The 25,694-nt window shown below is 39.7% G+C and overlaps 1 protein-coding gene across 1 annotated transcript in view; it reads right to left on the bottom strand.

Annotated features, from left to right (window-relative positions):
- The window catches only part of IRAK2 (interleukin 1 receptor associated kinase 2), an 862,709-nt gene that overhangs the window by 769,071 nt on the left and 67,944 nt on the right, over window positions 1-25,694 (bottom strand). Inside the window, exon 2 of the mRNA XM_044078636.1 lies at window positions 13,122-13,301. Coding sequence (XP_043934571.1) covers window positions 13,122-13,301 — 180 coding nt within the window. The remainder of the gene's footprint in view (window positions 1-13,121; window positions 13,302-25,694) is intronic.

Consider the following 25,694-nt stretch of genomic DNA (forward strand, 5'->3'; position numbering starts at 1 on the left):
GAGTGTCAAACTTAGGTCCACTGCAAAAGAAAGTACAATTGTGCAAAATCTTACCATAATGGTAGATGCCCTTGCCTTAACTGCTGCAGTATTCTTAACATATGGGATTCCTTGCTGTGGAAGCCAGACGTCCGGCCAGTCTATCAAAGACTCTTGTTGCTTTAAAGGTACACCAAACATCACCCAAATGTTCCTTGCGTAGAGCAGGGAATAAAGGTGATGTTCAGGCCTACCATAGTCAGAAGTGATTGCCCCAGTAGGAACACCAGTCCAAGGAACCCAAGAGGTAAATCAGGACATATATTGCTACTGTTCATAATGGCTGAAATAGTCAAGGATACATTGACAAACCAAGACACCCTATTTATGTCAAAGATATGCATCATCTTTGTCAGAGTTCCCAGATGAACGAGCTTAGGACGTCTGTTTACCACCCCAAACTGCTGGCATGGTCAAAAGGTGCAGCAGAAGCCTAAAATTCATGTTAAGAAAAAGAAAAAAAAAGAAAAAAAAATGTGATCAGATACGGTACTATTTGGTGGTCTTTGTGAAGGAGGTACCCAAAACCTCTGCAGGATTTAGTTTGTTTGAACTACTGCACATTAAGTACCCTACAGGGTCACTGGATACACTAAAGGAACCATATGAAGAGGAACTTCCTTTTAAAACTATACTGGAACACTGTGACAGTAATGCCCATTGTTCAAGAGCACCAGAAAGAGCATAAAGTAGTCAGCAAGAAGTATACAACATCAAATACCTGAACAGGGAGTTCCACGTAGGCAACTGGGTCTTAATTCTTGTACCAACCAGTGACAATAACTTTCTTATAATGCAAGGCAAACCGGAAAATGGAGTCTAACAGGCTTAAACCCTGGAAAGATGCACAATTTAAAATATCTGGTGCAGCCTTCAGGGTCATTGACTGGGAAAAGGAGAGACAGCTGCTGTGAACAACTTGAGTTGTAGTGGACAGCTTCTTTTAAGTCTCAGAAGTAGGTTCCTGAAATTCCTCTTAAGAAACACAGACATCACAAAATTACCTGGCTGAACCTCACTTACTATGTACTGCACAGAGATGACCATTCCACGACAGAAGGTTAGTTTGACATGTTATAGGATACCAGAGGCCCAGAAACAGGTCAAACAAGAGGAAAATATTAAAACTGGAGATGATGCAAGGATTTAGCCAGTGAATGGAATATCCCCAATGCACTAGTACCAAAGCCAGATGGCATCAACCTAATTCTAAATGACTTGTAAACTGAACAGCACATCCAAGATCAATAGCCTAGGGTAAACTAGCTGGTGGATCAGCTGTGTAAAACCAAATTCCTTACGAACCTGGACCGAACCAAATGGTAATGTCAGCCCCCTGACCAAAGAAGTTACAAAAAAAAAACTAAACAACAACCATATGTGACAGCTTACCTAGCTAAAAACTAATGTCTTTCGGCTTTTCCCCATTGGGGGTCGCCACAGCGGAACTCCGGTCCGCTAATGATTGGCAGTGGATTTTTATGGGTGCCAGTCCGACACCTAATCTTCAAAGAAGGCACACCCATTCATGCACACACCTACCTGCATGTCTTTAAACGTCACACGACCGCGGGGAGGACATGCAGACTCCACACAGAAGGCGCTCCAGCCGGGAATCGAACCAGGTAACCTCTTGCTATGAGGCGATAATGCTAACCGCTGCACCACCGCGGCCTTGACAGCTTACCTAGCAGCTTACCTAGCTAACGTTGTTATTCATAAACAGGATTGGAACTCTAATCTCTCAAAGTTCCAGACAATTTCAGATTACCTGAGGCAGGGCAGCTTGACCGTCAATGCTCCAAAGGCAGGGCTGGCATGACTTGCATACAGTACTTAGGGTATGTGATAGGTCAAGAGCCAAGTAGACCTCAGAAAGAAAAAAAAAACAGATGTAGAAAAATACCACAAATAAGCAAGTAATGGCTTTTCTAGGACAAGTTGAGTATTACAGAAAATTTATCCTGGAGTTTGTTTCTACAGCCAGTCTTCCAATTGCTGTTGGTAAGGACATAATATCAAAAAAATTCAGGTGGGCACCAGAGGCTGACATGGTTTTTAAGGTTTATGTGCCACATGCGCCAAGCCAAGGATAAGTTAGGGAGAGTGATCTCAAACAATAAAGTACAACCAGTTGTTAAGGCGAGTATGACCTTTTGCTCATTAGATCTAGAAAGCGTACTGGCAGTGATAATGAGAAGAGCCTCTAGATCATCTTAACATGAAACCAAGCTTCTAGGAGTCACTATTAACAAAAGCTTACAATTCGATCATCACAAAAAACAATCAGTAGAAAATCCCCACCAAAAGCTAGGTGCACAAAGTAGAGCCAAACAATACCTCACAGATAACACAAGAAAAAAGTATTAAAGAATCGCTGCTCATAACTACAGTAGTTTACTCTGCTACCATCTTGACTAATCTACAATCCGCTCAACTCTTACTGTTGTAACAGTGTTACAATAAATGTGGCAAGATGTGCCACTAACAATCATTATAGGACACATCACTGACAGGCCTTAAAAACTTCAGTGGTTAGAGCTAAGGCATTACCTTACACTTTCCTAATAAGTTGCTTCCCATAAACTCCTCCATTATGCAGACAAATGCCCTAGTTTGAAAAACATTCTCCAACTTTATAACCCAAGTAGACAGTGAAGAGATTCACTGACAAAATGTTATTAGCTGTTAGAAAAGCTAACAACTCAGCCGGTAGCTCTTTGCACTCCTTTTTCCTGGCCAAAATTTGGAACTCTCTTCCTCTTATTCGGAGAAACACATTAAACAACAACTTTTTAAAGCACAAACAAGAAAACCGCTAAAAGATACCTGGCTCTGTACATGCACAGCTTCTGGGTGATAAATGTCCTAGTCCTTACTTTCTAGTCTTTCCAAACACTATGCCTTTAGTTATTGATCTAAAATCTCCCCCTCCTCTACCTCTCCCTCTTTTTTCTTTAACCTATTTTAAAACATTCTTCCTCACTTCTTAATACTAATTGTTCATTTCCTCTTTTTCTCTCCTTCTACCAAGTTCATTTCCAAATATGTTTCATAGCTCTTTAGATGTTGCTTCTATTAATTAACAATACTGTGATTAAACTGTTGTATATTTGCTGATTACTTGTATACCTCTCTTGATTACTTGTACACATCTGTTTACTTGGTTCATAGGCTGGTACTAGGCTATCGGCCCTAGGGCCTATACAAGCCTAGCCATAACAATTCCCTGGATATTTCTTCCCACAATATTTACTTCTCTGGACCCCTGTCTAGCAGGGCGACTGACATGATCCCTGGGGTGAATGTCCTATCTCCCATTCAATCATCAAGGTTCCTTCTGAAGAGGGCCAAGGAGGCACTCTGCTTGACATGTATGGGCAGTCTATTCCAGAGTATGGGGAGTCTCTGGGTCAGGAACCTATCCCTCCAGCATGTTTTGTTCATTGTGATGACAAGGTTTAGATTCCTGGAGCGTGTGGGATTGGGATTTCTTTAAGTGGAGCATGTCCAACAGCTCAGGGTTCGACATGGCCTTGTATGTTAAGCAGAGCTCGCCTCTGAGTAGACGATATGCCATAGAGTATAGATGGAGTTTTTTTAGATGGTCAGCATATGGCATCTGCTTTAGGCCTGTGATTCTTTTAGTGAGGTATTTCTGTGGCCTTTACAGCTGTTGCAGATGTCTTGTGAGGTACACACCAAACGGCTGACAAACTCAATAACTGTAGAAACCAAAAGGCCTGGAATAGCTGCAGAAAAACAAACCAAGTATAGCAAGTGTACCTGACAAAATTTCCTTTCTTTGAGCTTGTATCCAAGTGATGTAAACCTTATATCCAAACACCAGCGACTCTGTATTGCTTTGAAGTAAAAAATATTTATTAAGCGATACCAACTTCAATATTTTTGCTTAATTAAAACAACACAAATAAAACACTTTTCGTTTCCAAAGGTTTGAAAACTTTTTCAAATAGTTTGTACTCCGCCCCTTTCCTTCTGTTTATAGTGATCATGACATCACTTCTCCTTAAAGGTATAAGACACCTTAAATACAATGTACTTCTACAATGTCAAAATTATTCTTTGTTGTGCAGCATGGTCAAGTAAAAGTCAATAAAATAAAACTTTTTCTATCCGTCTTTAAATCATCTTTCATAAAACACTTTTTAAACAGATAAAAACTTTGCTTTACAATCTCAAAGCTTAATACAGTGTATGTGTTCTATAATATTAGTGTGCTCTACACTAGCTGTATTTATACCAGCACATACCTGTTAGAACACTAATATAAAACAATCCAAGTAAATTTACATTTCTTATTTAAGAATCTTTGCATATTCCTGTCCTGTTATGTTCAGGGCATTGCAACATACATAATCTTTCTATTAGAATTATTTTATATATTTTTACCACCCTGATTAGTTACTAAAACAGCTATGTGTAGACTTCATTTTAATGTTATAAATGCTACAACCATGCAATAACAGAAGTATGCAAGTCTATGTTTCTGTTGTTCTTCGTGTCAACTTCGTTATAAATTGGTTAAATACATCTCATTTATGGATGTCAAAGTTATGGAAGTCAGAAACTATTTAAAAGAGGTGGACCTGCTAGCCTCTTGTTAGAAAGGTTAGAACTAATGTGGCAACTTTCCACTCATGTATGTACCTATCCAGGTATCAATGAAATGTCCTCGATACTCTGTATTTTTAGACTTAAGAACTTAGATAGAAGTCACTAATTTCATTATTTATACAGACTTTACATTTGTTAATAGTTTAAATCTAGTGTAGTATTATTTTTAGTACACAACCTTGAGATTTGAGGGTTTCATATAGGTATACCCATTATTGAATGATGTTATAATGTTATTTGTACGATGAAGTCAGAAAGCGACTATACTTTTTGTTGGGCAGTTATGTGCTTCCAAGTGATGTATAAAGTTTTCTATCAACAAATAGGTGTATTTATGTGTGTATAGTTGCTTATGAGACTATATTGGATTATTTATTTATTTTATTTTTATTTTACATTTGTTGACCGGGCTAGTCTAACTGGATACATGTCAATTTTCAGTAGAGGCCCGGGGAGATAAGCTCCAAGATAGGACAATGAAATTAACACAATAACTAGGAAACATGAGACAAATCCTATTAACAGTACCTATTACAGGTTATCACAGTAAAATTTACAGTGCAGAATACAGGCATAGCATAGGATGCTAATACAATCAAGGTATTCTAGAGATAGATAGTATAATAGATTAAATAGGAAGGAGTTGCTGTTAATGAGTAGACAGGGTAGGAAGAGCAAAGTATTTAGAGACACATAGACTAGTCAGGTTTTGAACAGGGGCATAACCAGTGAGTTTTGAGGAACACTTTCAATTTGTTTTTGAAACAGGATAGTGAGGGAAGTGTGGAGAGTTCATTTGGGAGGAGATTCCAGGCTTTTCCAACAATATTGGAAAAAAGGGAGTCATCAGCCTTGTTGTTTGGTTTAGTGGTATGTACTAGAAGTTTCTGAGAAGACCTTAAGGATTCCAGGTTTTTATAGGGAGTGATTAGTGTGGAAAGAATAGGAGTTTTGGAAGGTTTGTAAAGAGTGTTGTGGGCTATAGTTAGTTGATGGAATTTAATCAGATTTTGTAGTTCAAGCCATCCCAGTTGCTTTAAATTAATGCAGTGATGGGTTCTGAATGTGTTGCCTGTTGCAAATCTGGAAATGTTATTGTAAGACAATTCCAATTTGCTAAGATTATTTTTAGATAGGTTAGTAAAAATAGGTGAGGCATAAAGAAGAGAAGAGATTAGATGAGTGTGTGCTATTGTGGTTCTAGCTGAAGGTAGGAGGAAGGATTTTATCCTATAGAGAGAGCCTAGCTTTTTGTTGACAGTTTTTATAGTATTGTTAATATGGGTATCGAAGTTCAGATTATTGTCAATGGTGACACCTAATAGTTTGGTGGTTGGTTCAAGGGATATAATAGTTTTATTGGTAGAGTTAACTGAGAAATCCAATGGGAGGGACTTCTTAGTAGGAGAGAAAAGGAGGAGTTTGGTCTTTTTGGGGTTTAGGAGAAGGCATCTATGTGTGAACCATTGCTCAACTGTGTTAAATACTTGTTGGATAAGAGAGAGAAGTTCAGAAGAGGAGGGGGCTGAGCATATCAGTGCAGAGTCATCCGCATATTGTATGCATGTAGCTTGGGGGATGGCAAGGTGAAGGTCATTAATGAATATGGAAAAAAGTAGGGGTCCAAGGATGGACCCTTGAGGGACACCCAGGTTGAAGGGCAGGTGAGTAGAGAGAGACTTGTGCCAAAGTATGGTCTGCTGTCTTTTATCAAAGTAGGACTGGAACCACTTTATGGAGGATGAATCTAGTGACAGGGATTTCAGTATTTTGATGAGAATTTGGTGATTTACCATGTCAAAAGCTTTAGACAGGTCAATAAATAGTGCTGAAGAGAGTTTGTTTAGATAGCGGTTTTTGTTGATGCAATCTGTGAAGGAAAGAAGGGCAGTAGTAGTGCTATGCGATGGTCTGAAACCATGTTGACAGTTAGCTAGTAAGTTATTTTGTGTCAGATGGTTGAGTAATTGTCTGTGAATGCATTTTTCCATGATCTTTGCCAGAGGTGAGAGGAGGGCAATGGGGCGGTAATTGGAGAGTTCAATGGATTGTCCTCCTTTGTGGAGGGGGATAATATGGCAAATTTTCCATAAACTGGGGATATAACTTTCAGTAATAGTTCTATTGATCAGGATAGAAATGGGATAGGCAATAGCTTTGGCGGATTGTTGTAGGAATTCAGCAGGTAGTTGGTCTGCTGAGGGTGAGCATGGTTTCAGTTTCTGTAGAAGGGTTAGAATATATGATGTTGGGATGGGTTGAAAATGAAACGTAGGGGGTGAGGATGATTCATTGGAAGGTAGAGTGAAGTTGTTAGGTGATAGTTGACTAGCTAGTGTTTGTATATCATCAGTAAAAAAGCTATTAAAAGCATTAGCTATATGCATTGTTTTTTTGTGTTTAGTGTTTTGAGGGTTTGGAGTAGTGGACTGCCCTGGATGGAGTAGTTGGTTGATACTAGAACAACATTTCTGTGGCTTGTTTTGACTAGCTTGTTGGGATTGCAGGTAGTAGATTTTTTGTCAGATATTATAGCTTTCTTAGTTTCATTTCTTATTTGTCTAAATATTTGTTGGTCTATAGGGTTTTTTGTTTTCCTCCATTTTGCCCAATGCTTGTTTCTAAAATTTATTTTATGTTTATATATTATATATAACATAGTTAACATTTATTGTACTTATTTACATTACAAGAGTTTTCTTATAGACATTGTTTTAAATAGTTTCTGACTTCCATAACTTTGACATCCGTAGATGAGATGTATTTAACCAATTTATAACGAAGTTGACACGAAGAACAACAAAAACATTGACTTGCACACTTCTGTTATTGCATGGTTGTAGCATTTATAACATTAAAATGAAGTCTACACATAGCTGTTTTAGTAACTAATCAGGGTGGTAAAAATATATAAAATAATTCTAATAGAAAGATTATGTATGTTGCAATGCCCTGAACATAACAGGACAGGAATATGCAAAGATTCTTATATAAGAAATGTAAATTTACTTGGATTGCTTTATATTAGTGTTCTAACAGATATGTGCTGGTATAAATACAGCTAGTGTAGAGCACACTAATATTATAGGTTCATAGGTTCATAGGTTTATACTAGGCTATCTGCCCTAAGGCATTTATAAGCCTAGCCCAAAGTTTTGTGGCTTACGCCACCCCCTATGTTAAAAAATACTGTGCCCATTAGTTTGTTGTGCCTCTGTCCAGCAGTGACACAGAGATGATTCCCGGGGTAAACCTACGATCTCCCATCCACCGGTCAAAATTTCTCTTGAACCGAGCCAGCGAGGTGCTCTGCCTCACATGGACCGGGATTTTATTCCACAGCATAGGGAGTCTCTGGGTGACAAATCTACCCCTCCAGCATGTCCTATTTATATCCGTGCAAAGGTTTAGGTCGCTTACTCTAGTGGATCTGGTAGATTTGGATTTTTTGAGGTGGAGCATGTCCATTAATTCCGGGTTGGACATGGCCTTGTATGTCAGGCACAGGTCACCTCTGAGCAGGCGGTATGCGACTGAATAGAGCTGGAGTTTCTTCAGTCTGGAAGCATATGACAGATTTTGGAGTCCCTTTATCCTTTTGGTGAGGAACTTTTGGGGTCTCTCCAATTGCTGCAGGTGTCGGGTGAGATACATCCCGAATGGGGCATTGTACTCAATCATTGGTCTGATAAGTGAAGAGTACAGGGGAACAATGACCTCACTTGATCTGGATGTGAATCCCTTCATGATCAGGTGGGCAATGTAGAAGGTCTTTCTAACCACTTTAGCAATGTGAGTGTCAAAAGAAAGGCCACTGTCAACCTGGGTCCCCAGGTCCCTGATAACCTCTTCTGTGCTTAATGGATTGCCACCTATATGGTAGCTTGGGGTTACCTTGTTTTTCCCGAAGGGTATGACTATACATTTTTTGGCATTTAACTTCAGGCCATGGCTCTGGCACCAGTTATCAGTTTCCGTGAGACCCCTCTGAAGGATATCTGTGTCCGATGTACTTTCCACTATGGCGCCCAGTTTGCAGTCATCTGCAAACTTTGTCAGCCATAGTCCTCCTATGTTTGCCTGTACTTCTGAGAAGTAGATGCCGAACAACAGGGGGCCAAGGACTGAGCCCTGTGGGACACCACTTGTGACCGGCTTGGAGTCTGACGTGGTGCCAGCAACTCTAACCCTGTGGGTTCTGTCCTTTAGCCAGTTTGCAACCCATCTTGTGACATATGGGTTTACATTTAAGCTGGTAAGTTTCTCTATAATACCCGAGTGGGGTATTGTGTCAAAAGCTTTTGCAAGGTCAAGGTAGGCTGTATGGATTGTCTTTCCCTCATCAATGGCCTTGGTGACTGTTTCGAAGAAGTCGACCAAGTTCAAAAAGCATGATCTGCCCTTGACAAAGCCAAACTGGGTCAGGTCCAATGTCTGCAAGTCCCCTATGTCTTTGTTTATGAGTTCCATTATGATCCTCTCCATAACTTTGCAGACCAGGCTTGTTAAGCTTATGGGGTGGTAATTTCCAGGGTCCGTAGAGGTACCGCCTTTGTGGAGTGGGACCACAATATGTAGAACACATACACTGTATTAAGCTTTGAGATTGTAAAGCAAAGTTTTTATCTGTTTAAAAAGTGTTTTATGAACGATGATTTAAAGATGGATAGAAACAGTTTTATTTTATTGACTTTTACTTGACCATGCTGCACAACAAAGAATAATTTTGACATTGTAGAAGTACATTGTATTTAAGGTGTCTTATACCTTTAAGGAGAAGTGATGTCATGATCACTATAAACAGAAGGAAAGGGGCGGAGTACAAACTATTTGAAAAAGTTTTCAAACCTTTGGAAATGAAAAGCGTTTTATTTGTGTTATTTTAATTAACCAAAAATATTGACGTTGGTATCACTTAATAAATATTTTTTACTTCAAAGCAATACAGAGTCGCTGGTGTTTGGATATAAGGTTTACATAACTTGGATACAAGCGCAAAGAAAGGAAATTTTGTCAGGTACACTTGCTATACTTGGTCTGTTTTTCTGCAGCTATTCCATGCCTGTTACATACCAAACGGGGCATTATACTCCATAATGGGTCTAATGAGGGATGAGTACAGTGGGACAATGACTTTTTTAATGGATGAAAACCCTTAGTGATGAGGTGTGCCACATAGAAGGATTTCCTGACTGTTGTGGCGATGTGGTTACCGAAAGTGAGATCACTGTCCACCTGTGTCCCCAAGTCTCTCATCACACTTTCGATGTTTAGTGTATTGCCACCTATGTGGTAATTCATGGGTACATGTTTTTTTTCCAAAGGGGATAACTATGCATTTCTTGGGATTAAGCTTGAGCCCATGGCTCTGGCACCAGGCATCTGTTTCTGTAAGGCCCTTTTGTAGAATATTCATTGTAGAAGATTCAATAATGGCTCCTAGTTTGCAGTCATCTGTGAACTTTGTTAGCCAGAGTCCCTTAGTGTTGGCCTGTACTTCAGAGAGTGGTCCCAGGACTGAACCCTGAGGTACTCCAATTGTCACTTGTCTGGAGCTGGATTTGGAGTCAGCTACTTTTACAGTCTGGGTTCTGTTAGTAAGCCAGTTGGCAACCCATCGAGTGACTTAGGGATTTATGCCCAGCTTAGTAAGTTTATCTATGATTCCAGAGTGGGGGATGGTGTTGAAGGCCTTGGCGAGGTCCAGGCTGTGTGGACCACCTTACCCTCGTCCACAGCTCTGGAGACTGATTTGAAGAAGTCAATCAGATTCAGGAGACAGGATCGGCCCGTCATAAACCCAAACTGGGTGGGGTCCGGTGTTTGAAGGTTGCCAATGTCTTTGTTTATACGTTCCATGAGAATGCATTCCATACCCTTGCAGATCAGGCTTGTCAGACTGATGGGATGGTAGTTCCTGGGATCCAAGGCGGATCCCTCCTTGTGCAGTGGGATAACTGTAGCTGTGCGCCTCTCAGTGGGCATGAAGCTTGAGGTGAGGCTATGATTAAACATGACACTTAGGTGAGGTGCCAATTCATTTTGTAGTTCATGTAGTACACAGCCTGGGATGTCATCTGGTCCCATGCAGCTTTGCAGAGTGTCGTTTCTACCTGTGTGGCCGTGATTACCGGAATTTGGCAATCTTCTGGTATTGAGATGGGCCCTTTAGGGGGTGAGAGGGGGGTAAAACTGGCACTAAATCGATCTGCCAGGATATTGGCAATATCCTTGGGATCAGTATATTTAATGCCATTCTGTTGTAGCTCAGAGCAGATCTGACTATTGCCATTTAGACTGTTGACATAACTATAGAATGCCTTGTGGTTGTCTTTGGAATCTTTGGGAATTTTATTTTAGTAATTAGTTTTTGAGGATTTTATGAGGGATCTCAGCTTCTTACTGAGGCTGGTGAGGGAGTTTTTTGCATCCTGGGATTTTCCTCTTTTCTGCAACAGTTTGTTCCTTCTGTTGTATAGTTTGTTTATAGCAGGGGACCACCAGATTGGCTTCCTTTTTTGGAGAAGAGCATCTTGGTTCTACTTGGGACGGCACAATTCATGCGCGAGTGGATGTGCTCGTACAGTGCCTTAGTGTAGGATTCTGCAGTCGAACTTTCAGATCCCGTCTGCATGGGTGCCATGAAGTTTGTCACTTCTGACTTCAGTAGCATGAAGTTGACTTTGGAGAGGTTTTTAAGGAGGTTTCCTTACTGGGAGGTGGGGGTGGGATGTGGATGTCAACGGTGATTTGCTTATGGTCAGACCTGACCAATGAGGGGGTGGCCACTGGTGTGGAGCATCTATCTCCCATGTTGGTAATGACCAGGTCTAGGATATTGGAGCCCCTGGTGGGACAATGGATTAGTTGATCCAAGGCGTTGGAATTTATGAATTCCAAGAACAGCTGGGAAAAGAAGTTGGTACCCGAGTAGTTTTCCCAGTTAATGGCAGGGTAGTTGAAATCACCCAGTATTAGGGTGTTTGGTTGTATCTTAATATTTTCCAGTATGTTTAGAAAGGTGTAGTGAGAATCTTGGGGCATGGTGGGGGATCTGTAGAAAGCTACAATTTGGATTGCAGTCTTACCTAGTGTTAGTTGCACATGGAGAATTTCAGATGCATTGTGTTGGGCAACTAGCCTGGAGGTGTGAATATCCTTGGTGAATATGGACTATGTTCTTTATGTAATGTTGGAATTTTTTCTGAGTTTTCTCCCCAGGCCCCCACACAATCAATAAATAAATAAATGTTTCCCTATGAAAAGCAGCCTGTACAACTTCCACCTGTAAGGGTAGCATTCAGAAAACATTGTATGTACAGGAATATGTTACAAGTGCTGGCAAAATATACTCCTACTAGACTGGGGACAGTACTGTGCGCACTAAAAGTAAAATGGTATGGAAAGGGATTGGGAGGGGCAAAAAATGACTCCAACGTGTACTCTGCCAACAAGGGTGCAACTTCCTATCTCTCCCTACAGAGACAAACTACATGGTAGGAGACTGTATCCTAATTACTTTAAATGCAACTTCTGAAGAGGTATCAGCTAGTGTCTCATATGCAATGACCACTGCACATGGGCTAGTGCAGTTCAGTGCCTCAATCATAAACTCAGACTGAAGAGTCAGGGTCAACAAGTGGGTCAACTTAGTTGTCACTACAAATGACTGTGGGTTAACTGTAGAAAAGGGGGTTGAATGGAAATCCTGCCTGTTCTGGAACTTTAACAACATCAAGCAAGCAACATTTCTGACCTGTGGAAACATCAACCAGACAGAAAAGCTGTCAGATGACTAAGCAAACAGAAATATGCCTGTTTCCTTTAGGGAAAATGAAGACCTGTTAAATTATTTACTCCTAGGCAAGTTTAACTTCCAGGTAGCTACAGGAAAATTCTTAACCTTGGGAGGCTCATTCCTTGAAGATATCATTCAGGAACATACTAATGTGAAGAGTAACATAACTTCAAAACTGACCATGCTGGACAGAAGACTTGGTGGGAAAATGGGCTGCCAGATTAAGTGAAAAATTCAAGATGAATCCATGCAAATGATACCTGGAAAGAAGGCAAGGAATTGTACAATTCAGGATAGTGGGTAAGACGGTTGTGTATAAAGTACCACTTCTTGGAACTGGAGGTGAGTGTATTGAGGATGACTAATACTGCAGCTAGGCCACAGCTTGCAAATGTTGTCTTATGCATAAATGAAGCAATCATCTTTCCCAAATCTCTGAGGGAAAGCAGTGAGCAAATTTAATATCATGGTTCTGCAACTAAACTGAACTGCAAATCTACAGCACAAACTACACTTCTGCCTTTAGTAGCGAGATGCGGAAAACATCCAATGAAATTTGGCCTAAAAGTCACCGCCCATTGGCTGCATCTACAAGTTATCTAGCATTAAGGGACAGGAGAGTTGTCATAGTAGCCAGTGCACTTACAGTCAGAAAGGAAACGTGCTGTTCTGTAGAACTCCATCTCATTCAGAAGTTCCAGTAGTTCCTGGACTGTTCCAAGTCGCATACTCCACCACCACATTAATTCTTCTGTTCGGCTCCTTCCAGACTTCTCTGCCAGCCGCATCACTCTTAGTTCTGTTTGGTCTGTGACAATTCTGGAAGCTAAAAAAACAAAAAACAAATAAAGCAAGTGTTTACTTCCTTGTTAAGTTTCTGTCAGTGTTTCATTTCAATATAATGTCTTTCAAGTGTGAAAGAATGCCTGACCACAAGAAAAACACATGCGGTTTATAAGTAACTACTGTACCGTAACACAAAATTAGAAAGAGGAATTTGGTTTAATCTGGCTTCTAACATAACACCATTAAAATGCAAATACTTGAAAAACAGCGACTTTCTAGACTTGTAGAGAAACACATTCATATGGAACACTGTAAATAAACAATGCAAGGTAACTAGAAAGGAATGTAATAGGCACTAGAAGCAAAAAAAAGTCTTAAGTGTACTCACAAAGAAATATTTTCTGACAGCAGATAAGGACCACTTGGTATACCTAGATTGCCTTCTTCTTAATTAACAGAACCTTCAGTTTCATGTTAGGTAAACAACTCATTTTACTTTTTTCCCCACCCATAAGAAATGTGTATGCATCGCCTGTGTTCCTGAATGTCGCTCATGTTGTGTATATTCAATAAGACTATGAGGCTGAGTGTTCGTTTAAGTAGTTTATTACATGCAAACATATCAGGATGAAGAGCGGTTAACATTAAACTTAAGTGAACTAACTGACTGACTAGTATGCACATACATGCTTACACCTCAGTGGCTCACTACAAAAATGCCACTCTTACTTGCACGTGCTCAGTACTTATAAGCATGTGCCCACTGATTGGAATGTTTTTAAAAGGTACACACACACACACACACACACACACACACACACACACACACACACTGATCTATATCCTCCCTCTGACTATTCTGTCCTGCGAATGAAAATGACAACTGCATAAACATGCAAATTGCACGCAAATTATACAGATATATACAAACAATAACAATTATGTCCAGGTTGCCATGTAATTGGGATTAGGTCTTGAGATACGATCTGACCTCGCAATATAATAATTAGACCTGGGTTTAGCAACAGGGACAGTCACTGGGGAATGATCTTCTTGAGGATTTTCAGGGATAGTTTCGGGAACAGGAACAGGTGATCAAATGTTCTCTGAAACTGGAACATTGGGCAAATCACTCTGAGAATCAGAGGCTCAGTTACAAGTAAAATGTTGCAACACTGGTTCGGACACCGGTAGTAAATGTTTCCGATTCTGCCCGGATTCCATGCCTTGTGACTCAATAATGTACATCTCGGTTCTTCACACAAAAGTTTCACAAGTCCTAGTTGGTCAAATCCTTTTGCTGTCTGCATCCTCACCATCTCTTCTTTTAATGGATTCAGAGGCTTGCTGGTTTTATCACAGTAGGACTTTTGGGACAAATGCTTCTTTAAGAGTTGAGCTTTTACTGCTTTGTTGCTTTTAGCACTTAGAACCAACAAATTCTTACTGACTGGCAGTGTGGTTCTGGCTTGTCTCAACATTAACCTCTGGGCAGGTGAACCAAGAAGACTGTCACGAGGTATGTTTCTAAGATTAAGCAGATTTAGAAAAACATCAGTAATGTCATGTTTAGACTTTTCCAACAGCTGTTTTGCACTTTGAACTGCATGTTCTACCAAGCCATTTGACTGCGGGTATTCACGGCTACTCATACTATGAACAAAGTCTCACATTTCAGCAAATCTTTTAAACTGCTGACTTGTTAACTGTGCACCATTGTCAGAAATGAGTTTCTGCGGACTACCATTGACAGAAAAATGTCTTTTCAACTTTGTAATGACAGTACAGGACATGAGATTAGGAAGTAGGTCAACCTCAAACCAATTTGCGTAAGAATCTACTAATACCAAGTAATGTTAAGTAACCATTCCATTCGAAAATGTAGCTACTGTCGACCAAGGTAATTCAGGAATCTGGCTTAGCTGAACTGTTTTTTTTTTGCTGATGCAGTTTAGTACTATTATAAACAGAACAAGCTAAAAGATCTTTCTCAATATTTTTTGACATAGAAGGCCAAAATACTAGTCCTCTTGCCCTTCTTTTGGCAGAATCAGTTCCTGGGTGGCCATGATGCAATATATTCTTGTTGCAAGGATTTTGGAACAATTACTTTTGGGCCTTTCATGATGATACCATCTTCCATCAAAATCTCATCTCTGTAAGGAAAATACTGCTGCACATCTAGTGGTAAACTAGACTGCTTTGACAACTTCGGAAGAACTGGATCTGAAGCTGTGCAAGTTCTGAGCTCATCAAGACGTGTGGAAGAAAAATTTCTCACTTCCATGACTTCGAAATCAGGTTGCTCATTTTCATGCTGTTCAGTGTTTTTTTCTGGGTGATCTGGATAAAATATCAGCAAGATAAAGAAGATTGCCTTTTGTGTAAATCAAGTGAATATTGTATTTTGCAATTTTAACATCATACTTTGCAATATCGCAGGAGCTGTACGCATAGACTTTTTTAAAATAGTGACCAAAGGTTGGTGATCAGTCTCAATTTGAATAGGTCAGCCATAAATATAATCATGGAACTTAGAATATGCAAACACAATTACCAAGAGCTCTTTATCTGAGAATGCTGCATCTCGGTCTGAGTTAAAGTTCTGGATGCACAGGCTACTGGTCTGCCCTCTTAAAGAATGACTGCACCAAGACCAAATTTCGAAGCATCACAAGAAAGAGTTACACACAGGTTTGTGAACATCATAATATCTTAAAGTGGGTGGACTATCAATTCTCTATTTCAGGACATCAAATGCTCTTTGGTGTTGTTTTGACCAGGATCAAGTTACTTCTTTGTGTGTCAGCTCTCTCAGTGGTGCTGAAAATCAACTCAAATCTGGAAAGAACTTGCCCAAATAGTTGACCATGCCAAGAAAACATTGCAAGGAAGTCACATCATCTGGAGCTGGCATCTCAAGAATTGAAGTTTGCTTGGAAGGATCTGGATGTAAGCCTGAGCTGGTAAACAAATGACCCACATAAGTAACTTCTCATAGCCTGAACTTGCATGTCTGAGGATTTAACTTAAGATTCACTTCATGAGCACATTCCAGAACTTTCCTGTGGTTTCTATCATGTTTGACTTCACCATTGCCTCCTACAAGAATATCATCTACTATAATAGCACATGGATAGCCAGAAAAAATTTGCTCCATTGCACGTTGAAAGACTTCACTGCCAGAATTTATCCCAAATGGGATTCTCAAAAATCTGAACCTTCCAAATGGTGTACTGAAAGTGGTTAGCAATGAAGATTTTCAGCCAAGCAATATATGTCAAAATGAACTTTTTGCATCTAAAACAGAGAAAACAGTGTCATTTGGCATAAGAGCAGCAACTTCTTCGAATGTACCCATTGGATGATGAGGTTGTTTTAGTGCTTTGTTCAAGTCTCTTTGGTCAATACAAATTCTATCATCATCTGAGCTTTTCTTATGAGGTACGACCATGGAGGATACTCACTCAGTTTGTTCTTCTACTGGACAAATTACAACTAGATGTACCATTCTGTCTAGCTCACCTTTGACTCTGCCTTTCACGTCTACTGGAACTTTCCATGCTGGTCTGATAAATGGGCTTACCTCGTGGTCTAACTTCATTGAGTATACAACTGGGAGTTTGCCTAATTTGTCTTTGAAAAGTTCAGCATAGTCAGAAAAAAACAACTGGTATTACATTCTCGTTGTTACATGTGCTTACATGGTGGATTTCTGCATTAAATAAAAGAAGTCCCATTTTCAAACTGTCTCTGTAGCCTAACAATGACTGTACGTGCCTTTTGACTACGTAAAACTGCAAGTCATAGCTGTTCTCAGCAGAATAACATTAAAGCACTACTGACCCTTTGGTTTGAATTTCTTCACCACCATAAGCAACAAGCTTCTCACGCTTTGCCAGCTCAAGCTTCTCACTAGCTCTTATTTTGGCAAACATTTCTGCTGACATAACATTGCACTATGAACCAGTATCAACTTTGAGCTCTACAGGTCTCCCATTAATCACAGCAGTACTGAACCAGTATCAACTTTGAGCTCTACAGGTCTCCCATTAATCAGAGCAGTACAAAATATTTCATTCTTTGCCCACAAATCTACTGCACTGACTGTTTCATCGAGCACTGACACACCATCAACATAAAAAGTAGGGTCACAGCTTTCTAATTAATCAACTTGCCTCTTTAAATGATCTCTTTTAATAAAATAATGTGCCCCTTTTGATTTACAGAACATTTTGAAATTATTCCACTTTTTACATATGTGGCACTGCTGACCAAAAGCTAAGCACTTTTCTCTTTTAGACTCATGGCTACCTACACAATTACGACAGTTGACTATGATGCTTGCCACAGGTTTTGCTCAGTCACCCCTATGCTTCACTGAACATGCTCTGGATTTTACAGGAGCTGTCCTGGAAAGTGCCAGAAAGGCTCGGGGTTTCACTGAAGCAACCACAGATTTTGATAGGGAGGCTCAGGGTGTGGCCGCACCTTTAGGTCTTTATCTTTTAACCATGTGCTGCACACTATCAACATTAGCACTGGAAGGCACTGTAAGCAAATTTTTCTCATTTGTAAGCATATTTGCATGCTTTTCTTCGACCTTACATACGTGACAAATCTCTACAGCTTTATTCAAAGTTAAATCACTGTCTCGAAGCAAAATCTTTCTCACTGCATCATCTTTAATACCACACACAAGCCTGTCTTTAATCAACTCATCTCTTAAATCACCAAATCTGCACGTTTTTGCCTTGTTTCTCAAATCAGTTATATATGTTGCAACATTTTCACCAGGCTTTTGATCCCTTGTATAAAGTATGTGCATTTCCACTGTAATATTCACTTGTGGGTTACACATTTCTCTAAATTTATATTTTAAGCACTCAGGGTCTTCCCGCATTTCAGCCGGTACCACAATATGGCGGTCTTCCACCTCACTTGCATACACAGCTGGGGCATACAGAAATGAAGGCTCCCTTTCAATGGCTTCTGAACCAGCTAAATTAAGGAGAATAAATGCCTTTGTACGTGTGTCTTTGTCAGAAAAATAGCCTGAATGAAAATATTGTACTCTTGCTCAAACACACTCTAGTTTTCAGCAACATTATTATCAAATACAAGTGGAGCAGGTCTGCGAAATCCTTCTGCCACACGAACATAATGCTTTTGTAATTATTTCAAATGCACACATGTATACACCAGGTACTCGAAAATAATTCAACTGCACCAGAAAGTCTTTGAAATGACGGTTTTCTGCAAAATAACTCTACTGTAATACTGCACAAACTTGCGAACACTTTGCACACTTTGGATTTCTCAAATAGCTTTAGTTAATATGAAAAAAAAACACATAGCAAAAAATACAGTCATTTTCTCTTTTTTATATACATTTGATGCGATTCAGAAGTTATTTCAAGCACTTCTGTAAGCATTTTGATTATTTTTATCAATATATCATCATTTTAAACATTTTGTTTAATTAGAAAGTAATTCTGAACAGCTTTAATGCTATGTTTTATATTTGTTGAGTAAAAAATCATTTAAGCAAGTTTTAGTATCTGGATTTGTCTTTCTGATCTGTTTGCGAGTCCTTTGAACAGGGATGATTCACTCCTGTATATTCCTCCAAGTGTAACTGCGCGCCTCATGGTCTTGAAGAAGATTTGCTTTGTCATTTTAAACATGCCGCTTCTGACACCATGTCACTTGTCTTGTGTATATTCAATAAGGCAATGAGGTTGGGTGTTTGTTTAAGTAGTTTATTACACACAAACATATCAGGATAGAGAATGGTAACATTAAACTTAAATGAACTAACTGACTGACTAGTACACACATGCATGCTTACACCTTGGCTGCTCACTACAAAAACGCCACTCTTGCTTGTACGTGGTCAGTACTTATATGCATGTGTCTACGGAGTGGAATGGTTCTTAAAGGTACACACACACTCTGATCTACACTGAATATCTGACTTTTTTTATTTCAAGAAGGCTGTTCCACATCTCAGCCACATTTCTGCAAAAAAATTCTTCCTCCTACAACCTCCAATCCATCCACTTTGTATTTTCAAATTGTTTTCAGTAGTGCCAATACATTTGTTAAAACACGGTATCCATGTGAATGCCACATTTCCTTGAGGTAATTAAAAACTACTAATATGACTATTACAACTGCATTCTTTCTTCAAAATTACAAATGCTTGAGTTCACAGTTAGACATTCAAAGCAAGCTTTTGTAGTTACTGCATGACTCACTGTTAAACCTGACTCACAAACAGCTGTACAATTCTGAACTGCAATACTGAGTCACATGGCTATGGTCAGTGTTGCATGCCAAGAGCACTAGAAGACCAGGGTTAGTTGCGCATACATTGCATAAGGAACACTATGATATACAAATTCTCTAAAGCAGTTACAATAAATTTTTCATCTGCAAACGCTTTTTTTTAAGGGGATTTTTATCCATGCCATACATCAAGCCTTGGTGCTTTCCACTCTGACAAAATCATGAAGTCAGGTTGATGGACAGGCTGCTCATTCACTAAGAGGTAGCTACATTACACCATCCAGTAGCTTAGCAGTGCATGTTTAACTATCTAATTTTTCAAAAGATTTCTATTCACAGCCATCTTTCTGATGCATACCTTTTTGTTAAGTACTGCACAGGAAGCTCAGCGGATGCTAAGGCTGGGTTGTTTGATATGTTTTGTGGAGTGCAGCCTCTGGCATTAAAAGGATGATGATGTCTCAAAAACTGGACAGACTACTAAGTATGGTACTACTATAAAGTCTATACAGCAAGACCATATCTTATTTTGTACTGGTGATGCAACTTCCTATAACTCAACAGTATTCCAGCAACTCTCCGACACTTTCTCACCAGTATCATTTTACGTAATAAGGTAGTACTGCCCCAGGCACCTTTACTCTTTGTAATTGCTACTGATTTCCTATCAGCTATGCAATCAATTTCATGATTTTTATTTCCTACTGCATTCATTCACACTTTCTGCGCTGGATTTGCAATACAATGTTTCAGACATTTCTTCTTATCTGGTCATATTATTTTTCCTTTGCTCTATACCGAATTTCATATCAAATTTGGCACAAAAACAACTCAACTTTGTATCATAAAAAAGGCATATCCTTCCTTCAAGATCTTTTACGTCACTTATGAAGACAGTGAAATTTGAACATGCTGCAGTACCGAACCTTCTGGTGCCTTAACAGTCACCACACTTTCATCTCTGAGAACCAAGTTAAATATTACAGTCTGTGCCTAACTAAATGGCCAGTATTTTACCCAAGCTACCATCCTAGGACCCTCCAAATCTAGTTTTGACCATTAAAATACCATGTTAAATGTCTATGTTTTTATATGCCTCTTTCCTGCTCCTACCAATGCTGGAAGACCCACATCAGTGATCATACCAACTTACTCCCCATTACAGGGCACAAAGGCCATTTGTAGAGGTAGGTGTCATCCAGACAGCCATCAGAAAGTTTTCTATTTTCTCACCCTAATGCCACCCCTCAGGGCTGATGTGAATGTCTGAGGGCCTGTTACACATTCTTGTGCATTTTCATGCACCCACAAGCATGTGGTAAACGATACAGAGACAAAGCATACTCTCAGCACCACGTGCATAGTGCAGGTCCATGTATATAGTATGCCAGATATCACTTTTTCAGTAGGTGCCAGCATTACAGTGCCCCCCCCTCTAGGAATGGGAGCTAGTGACAGCTGTTCCCTGCAACCCTTCCAAAACAGTTCCTCCATCACATGGATAAGTAAATGGTCCTATGCTATCTGGGTCACAATTAGGGCTTTATCTCTATACAACATACCCAGCAAATGCCTATAAAGTTAGGAAGGTTATCTCTACTACCCCTTAAGGAGCTAACAAAGGCTACTCAGTCAAGGAATGAAGGGATTTGGGTATAACATGCAGTGTTAAGCTACTGGAAGGCTTAGGTAGCTACCTGTTAGTGAGTGAGCCGTCTCCCCATCAGCCTGACATAATGGTAATGTCAGACTGGAATGTATCGTATTAGATCATGTGCCCTAATGTTATCAGTGTAATCTGTGATCCTTTCCTTGAACACTGTGACATGATTTTTCTTACACGTAGATGCGCTTTACAATACCCAGCCTCTTTACTGCTATTACTCTTAAGAAAGGAATCACTCGTGTTCTTTTCCATTCTCCATTTCTGTTTTCATTTTTATTTATTTGAATTTTGTTGCCCTGGTAAATAAACTGGTCTGATGGCCATTTTCAGCCAAACCCAGGCACAAAGGTACAAAAATGTCAGGATTTTCAAATACAATTACACTTTACAGCAATACGTTATACAAAAAACTAGAATACAATGTGGTAATAAAAGTTGAAGCTGCATCATTGTACACCGAGAAATATTTGCCTTCATTTAACATGAATGGAGATCAATCATAAGCCTATGAAACATACGATACTTAACCATGGGCCTAAGAGACCCAACTAGAATAACGATTTTCCTACATTAAGAATACTAGCTGCTATATATTATAATACACGCAAAACACACACACATATATCCGCCCCCTCACTCCACATTCCAAACACAAGCAATAGGTGGACTTAATACTCTAAATTGGCCAAAGGTTAAGAGTTACATGTGTACGTGTGGTAAGCAAGAACAATTGTGGCAGAGCAAGTCACCAGACAGTGTGAACATTAGCTCTAGAGTATTGTCACTGTTGAATTGACACCCTGACCCCATGTGCAAAAATGGGAAAAAAGGGGTTGTGGATGGATGGATGTATATGTCTATATATAAATATAAATAAGTAAAACAGTGTTTACAAGGCTAAAACTTCTTCCAAAAGCTTGATTCAACATATACAGCATACAGTAATTGACTGTCGGTAGAGTATAGTTAGGAAAACATTAGCTGAATTAACCTGGTTGATTAAAACATTCATATTATTTTATTTCAATAAAATGTGTTTTCAAAGATTTTCTAAAAGAAAGCAGTCTGTAAACATTTTGTGGCAGAGATCTCTATAAGGAATGGCTATTTTATAGGATGCTCTCTCAGATGACACTATGGTGTTTGGATACCTAACCAAAAGCAGGCTGTCATTATTCTACAGTTTACAGCATCTGTTTCTACTGAATATGAGGTTTTTGAGTGGAAGCCAGTACCTACCACTAAAGCAGTCAGTACAAACACTGTTCTGGTTTCTACTGGTAACCACTACTTTTTGGATAGTCATGCAGTGGTGTTCTCTGCAGTGTCACAAATGTACTAATTTTGTTCTCTGCTGTCTGCAAAAGGTTGGTATTTCTGGAAGAGTACAGAATAATAACTGGGAGGGCAGTAGTGCGCCAATGTCAATTGCTTGCCTAACTTCTGGGAATGATAAATGTGAAATCCTACATGTAACGATAGTTGCATAAGAGTTTTATATACTTCTCCTTTGGTATACGGGCGGCCATGGTGGTGCAGCAGTTAGTGTTGCCGCCTCATAGCAAGAGGTTCTCTGGTTCGATCTTCGGATGGGGTGCCTTCTGTGTGGAGTCTGCATGTCCGCCCTCTGATCATGTGGGTTTCCTCCGGGTACTCCGGTTTCCTCCCACATCCCAAAGACATGCTGTAGGTGGACTGGACACTCTAAATTGGCCCTAGATGTGAGTGCGTGTGTGTGTGCCTTCTGTGGAAGGTTGGGCACCAGGCTGGCAACTCGACACCGTAAAACTCCACTGCCAATCATGAGCAGACAGGTGATCCGCTGTGGCGACCCCTAACTGGGAAAAGCCGAAAGAAGAAGATACTTCTCCTTTGGCATGTTTACTAATGGATAAAATATGGTCAAGTAGCAGCCCCAAATACTTCTGTGTTACAGTGAAATGCGCAGGAATCCCATATGGGTTTGTCATAACAATTTGGGTAGTATAGGTCATTCTTTGTCGTGTGCTGAACATAATACTGGATTTTTATGGATTTATAGCTAATTTACTAGCACTCCATTCAAAATGGTACAGAAATCATTAGAGGTAGGTTTGTAGTTTCTCAGCTTTTTTGCTTTGTGATAACCATATCATCTTCATAACAGTACACCTGGCCACATCATATGAATAAACGTACACCTGATAAAGTTTGGTTCGAATTAGAGTTCATTTATGAACAAGAGACCCAATAGTGATCCTTGTGGCATGCTATTTGAAGTACTGCCTCTCTGTGAAAGAGAACTACTGGTAAATACAGCAGAGGTTCTATTTGACAGGAAGCTTTTAAATCGCAGATTAACTTCTTCAGAGAAACTAATCTATCATAATTTCGGAGACAGTCTTTGACACTCAACGTTTTTAAAAACTCTTCCGATATCTAGGATTATGGTGCCAGAAGAATACCCTTTACAACCTGTTACAGATTACATTTGTTAGGGTGTAAAGTGCTGTTACAGAGCTAAAATGTTGGACTAATGCATGCTTTAAGAGGGTAAGTCATATTTACTGATATATCTAAAAATGTATTAATAAATACAGTTTTTTGAGCATTTTCATCAGTGGCAGCTGTTAGCAGTGGAGTGGCAGTCAACATAACAAGAAGGGATATGTACTTTAAGAAGGGGACGATGAGCGAATCCTGAAGACAGGGAGGCACTGTCTTTGTAGTTACCGTGATGTTACAGATAAAGGTGTGAGGTCTACTTAAGAACACACTTAGGGAGGGGTGACGGGGGCACAACCCCCACATTGGGGGGTGTGGGTGGCACAGCCCCCCACCTACTTAGCTTTTATATCTATGAATCTCATTTCACTGAAAGCTAACAATATAAAACCAAAACTAGGTGGGGGTTGTGCCCCCCCCAACTATATATACTAACTCCAGGATCGCACTACAGTGGGAAAAAGGGCATATACACTTTATTTTACCAACAGTACTTACATTCAGTGAAATGTGACTCAGTGAAATGAGTTTTCAGTGATTTGAACTTTCAGCGATTTGGTGTGAGTGAAATAAATGAGTTTTCAATTAATCTTAGTAGACCTATATACATATATATATATATATATATATATATACACACACACACACACACACACACACACACACACACACACACACACACAGATAGACATACATACACATACACCACTACTGACTTTCTCAGATTCCCAATACAATTCTCTTGTGGCATTATTGACTTTTTTTAGACATGAGTCTTTCCATTGACCCAGATGGTAATATTAGTACTGATTTATACAGAAAGGAATGCTGGAAAAATAATTCTTTATTTCACACCAGCATGCGCCTTGAACATACAAATTTTTCCCAATGTAGTCAAGAACCAGTTACTAGGAACCTCAAGGACACATACATGACAAGCAATACTTAGGAGTGATAAAGAATGTAGATTAAGAGACAGACGTTATACAAAAAGGGAAATTGATAAACAGATGAACAAAGTCATGGAAATGAGAAATACTAAAGGTAAACCTTTTTATTCTAAACAAGATCATGACAAATGGAATTTAAGTATTACTAATTCTAAGCAGAAAAACTGGTTGCCTTAACCTATGCTTGTGACATTACATATGATTGCAATATCATCAAGGAGAATTGGAAGATTTTAATGGTATATGTTGGCAGCATGACTGTTATAGGGAGAGAGTTAGCTGATATGATGGACAGAAGGAAGGTTGATATATTGTGCATACAAGAGACCAGGTAGAAGGAAAGTAAGGCCAGGTGTATTGGAGGTGGGTTCAAATTGTTCTATCATGGTGTGGATGGGAGGAGAAATGGAGTAGGGGTTATCCTGAAGGAACGGTATGCCAAGAGTGTTTTGCAGGTGAAAAGAGTGTCGGATAGAGTGATGTTTATGAAGCTGGAAATCGATGGTGTAATGATGAATGTTGTTAGTGCATATGCTCCGCAAGTTGGGTGTGCAATGGATGAGAAAGAAAAATTTTGGAGTGAGTTGGATGAAGTGGTGATGACTGTACCCAAGGGTGAGAGAGTGGTGATTGGAGCAGATTTCAATGGGCATGTTGGTGAAGGGAGCAGAGGGGATGAGGAAGTGATGGGTAGGTACGGTGTTAAGGAAAGGAATGCAGAAGGTCAGATGGTAGTGAATTTTGCAAAAAGGATTGACATGGCTGTGGTGAATATGTATTTTAACAAGAGGGAGGAGCATAGGGTGACATACAAGAGTGGAGGGACATGCACACAGGTGGATTATATCCAATGCAGGAGGGTCAGTTTTAAGGAGATTGGAGACTGTAAAGTGGTGACGGGGGAAAGTGTAGTTAGGCAGCATAGAATGGTGGTATGTAGAATGACATTGGTGATCAATTAGAGGAGGAGGAGTGTCAGGCAGCACCAAGGATCAAATGGTGGAAATTGAAAAAGGGTGACTGTGAGGTGGAGTTCAGGGAA

This window comes from Protopterus annectens, chromosome 7.part1, assembly GCF_019279795.1.
Source record: "Protopterus annectens isolate FY-2018-M chromosome 7.part1, PAN1.0, whole genome shotgun sequence".
NCBI classification, from domain to species: Eukaryota; Metazoa; Chordata; order Ceratodontiformes; family Protopteridae; genus Protopterus; species Protopterus annectens.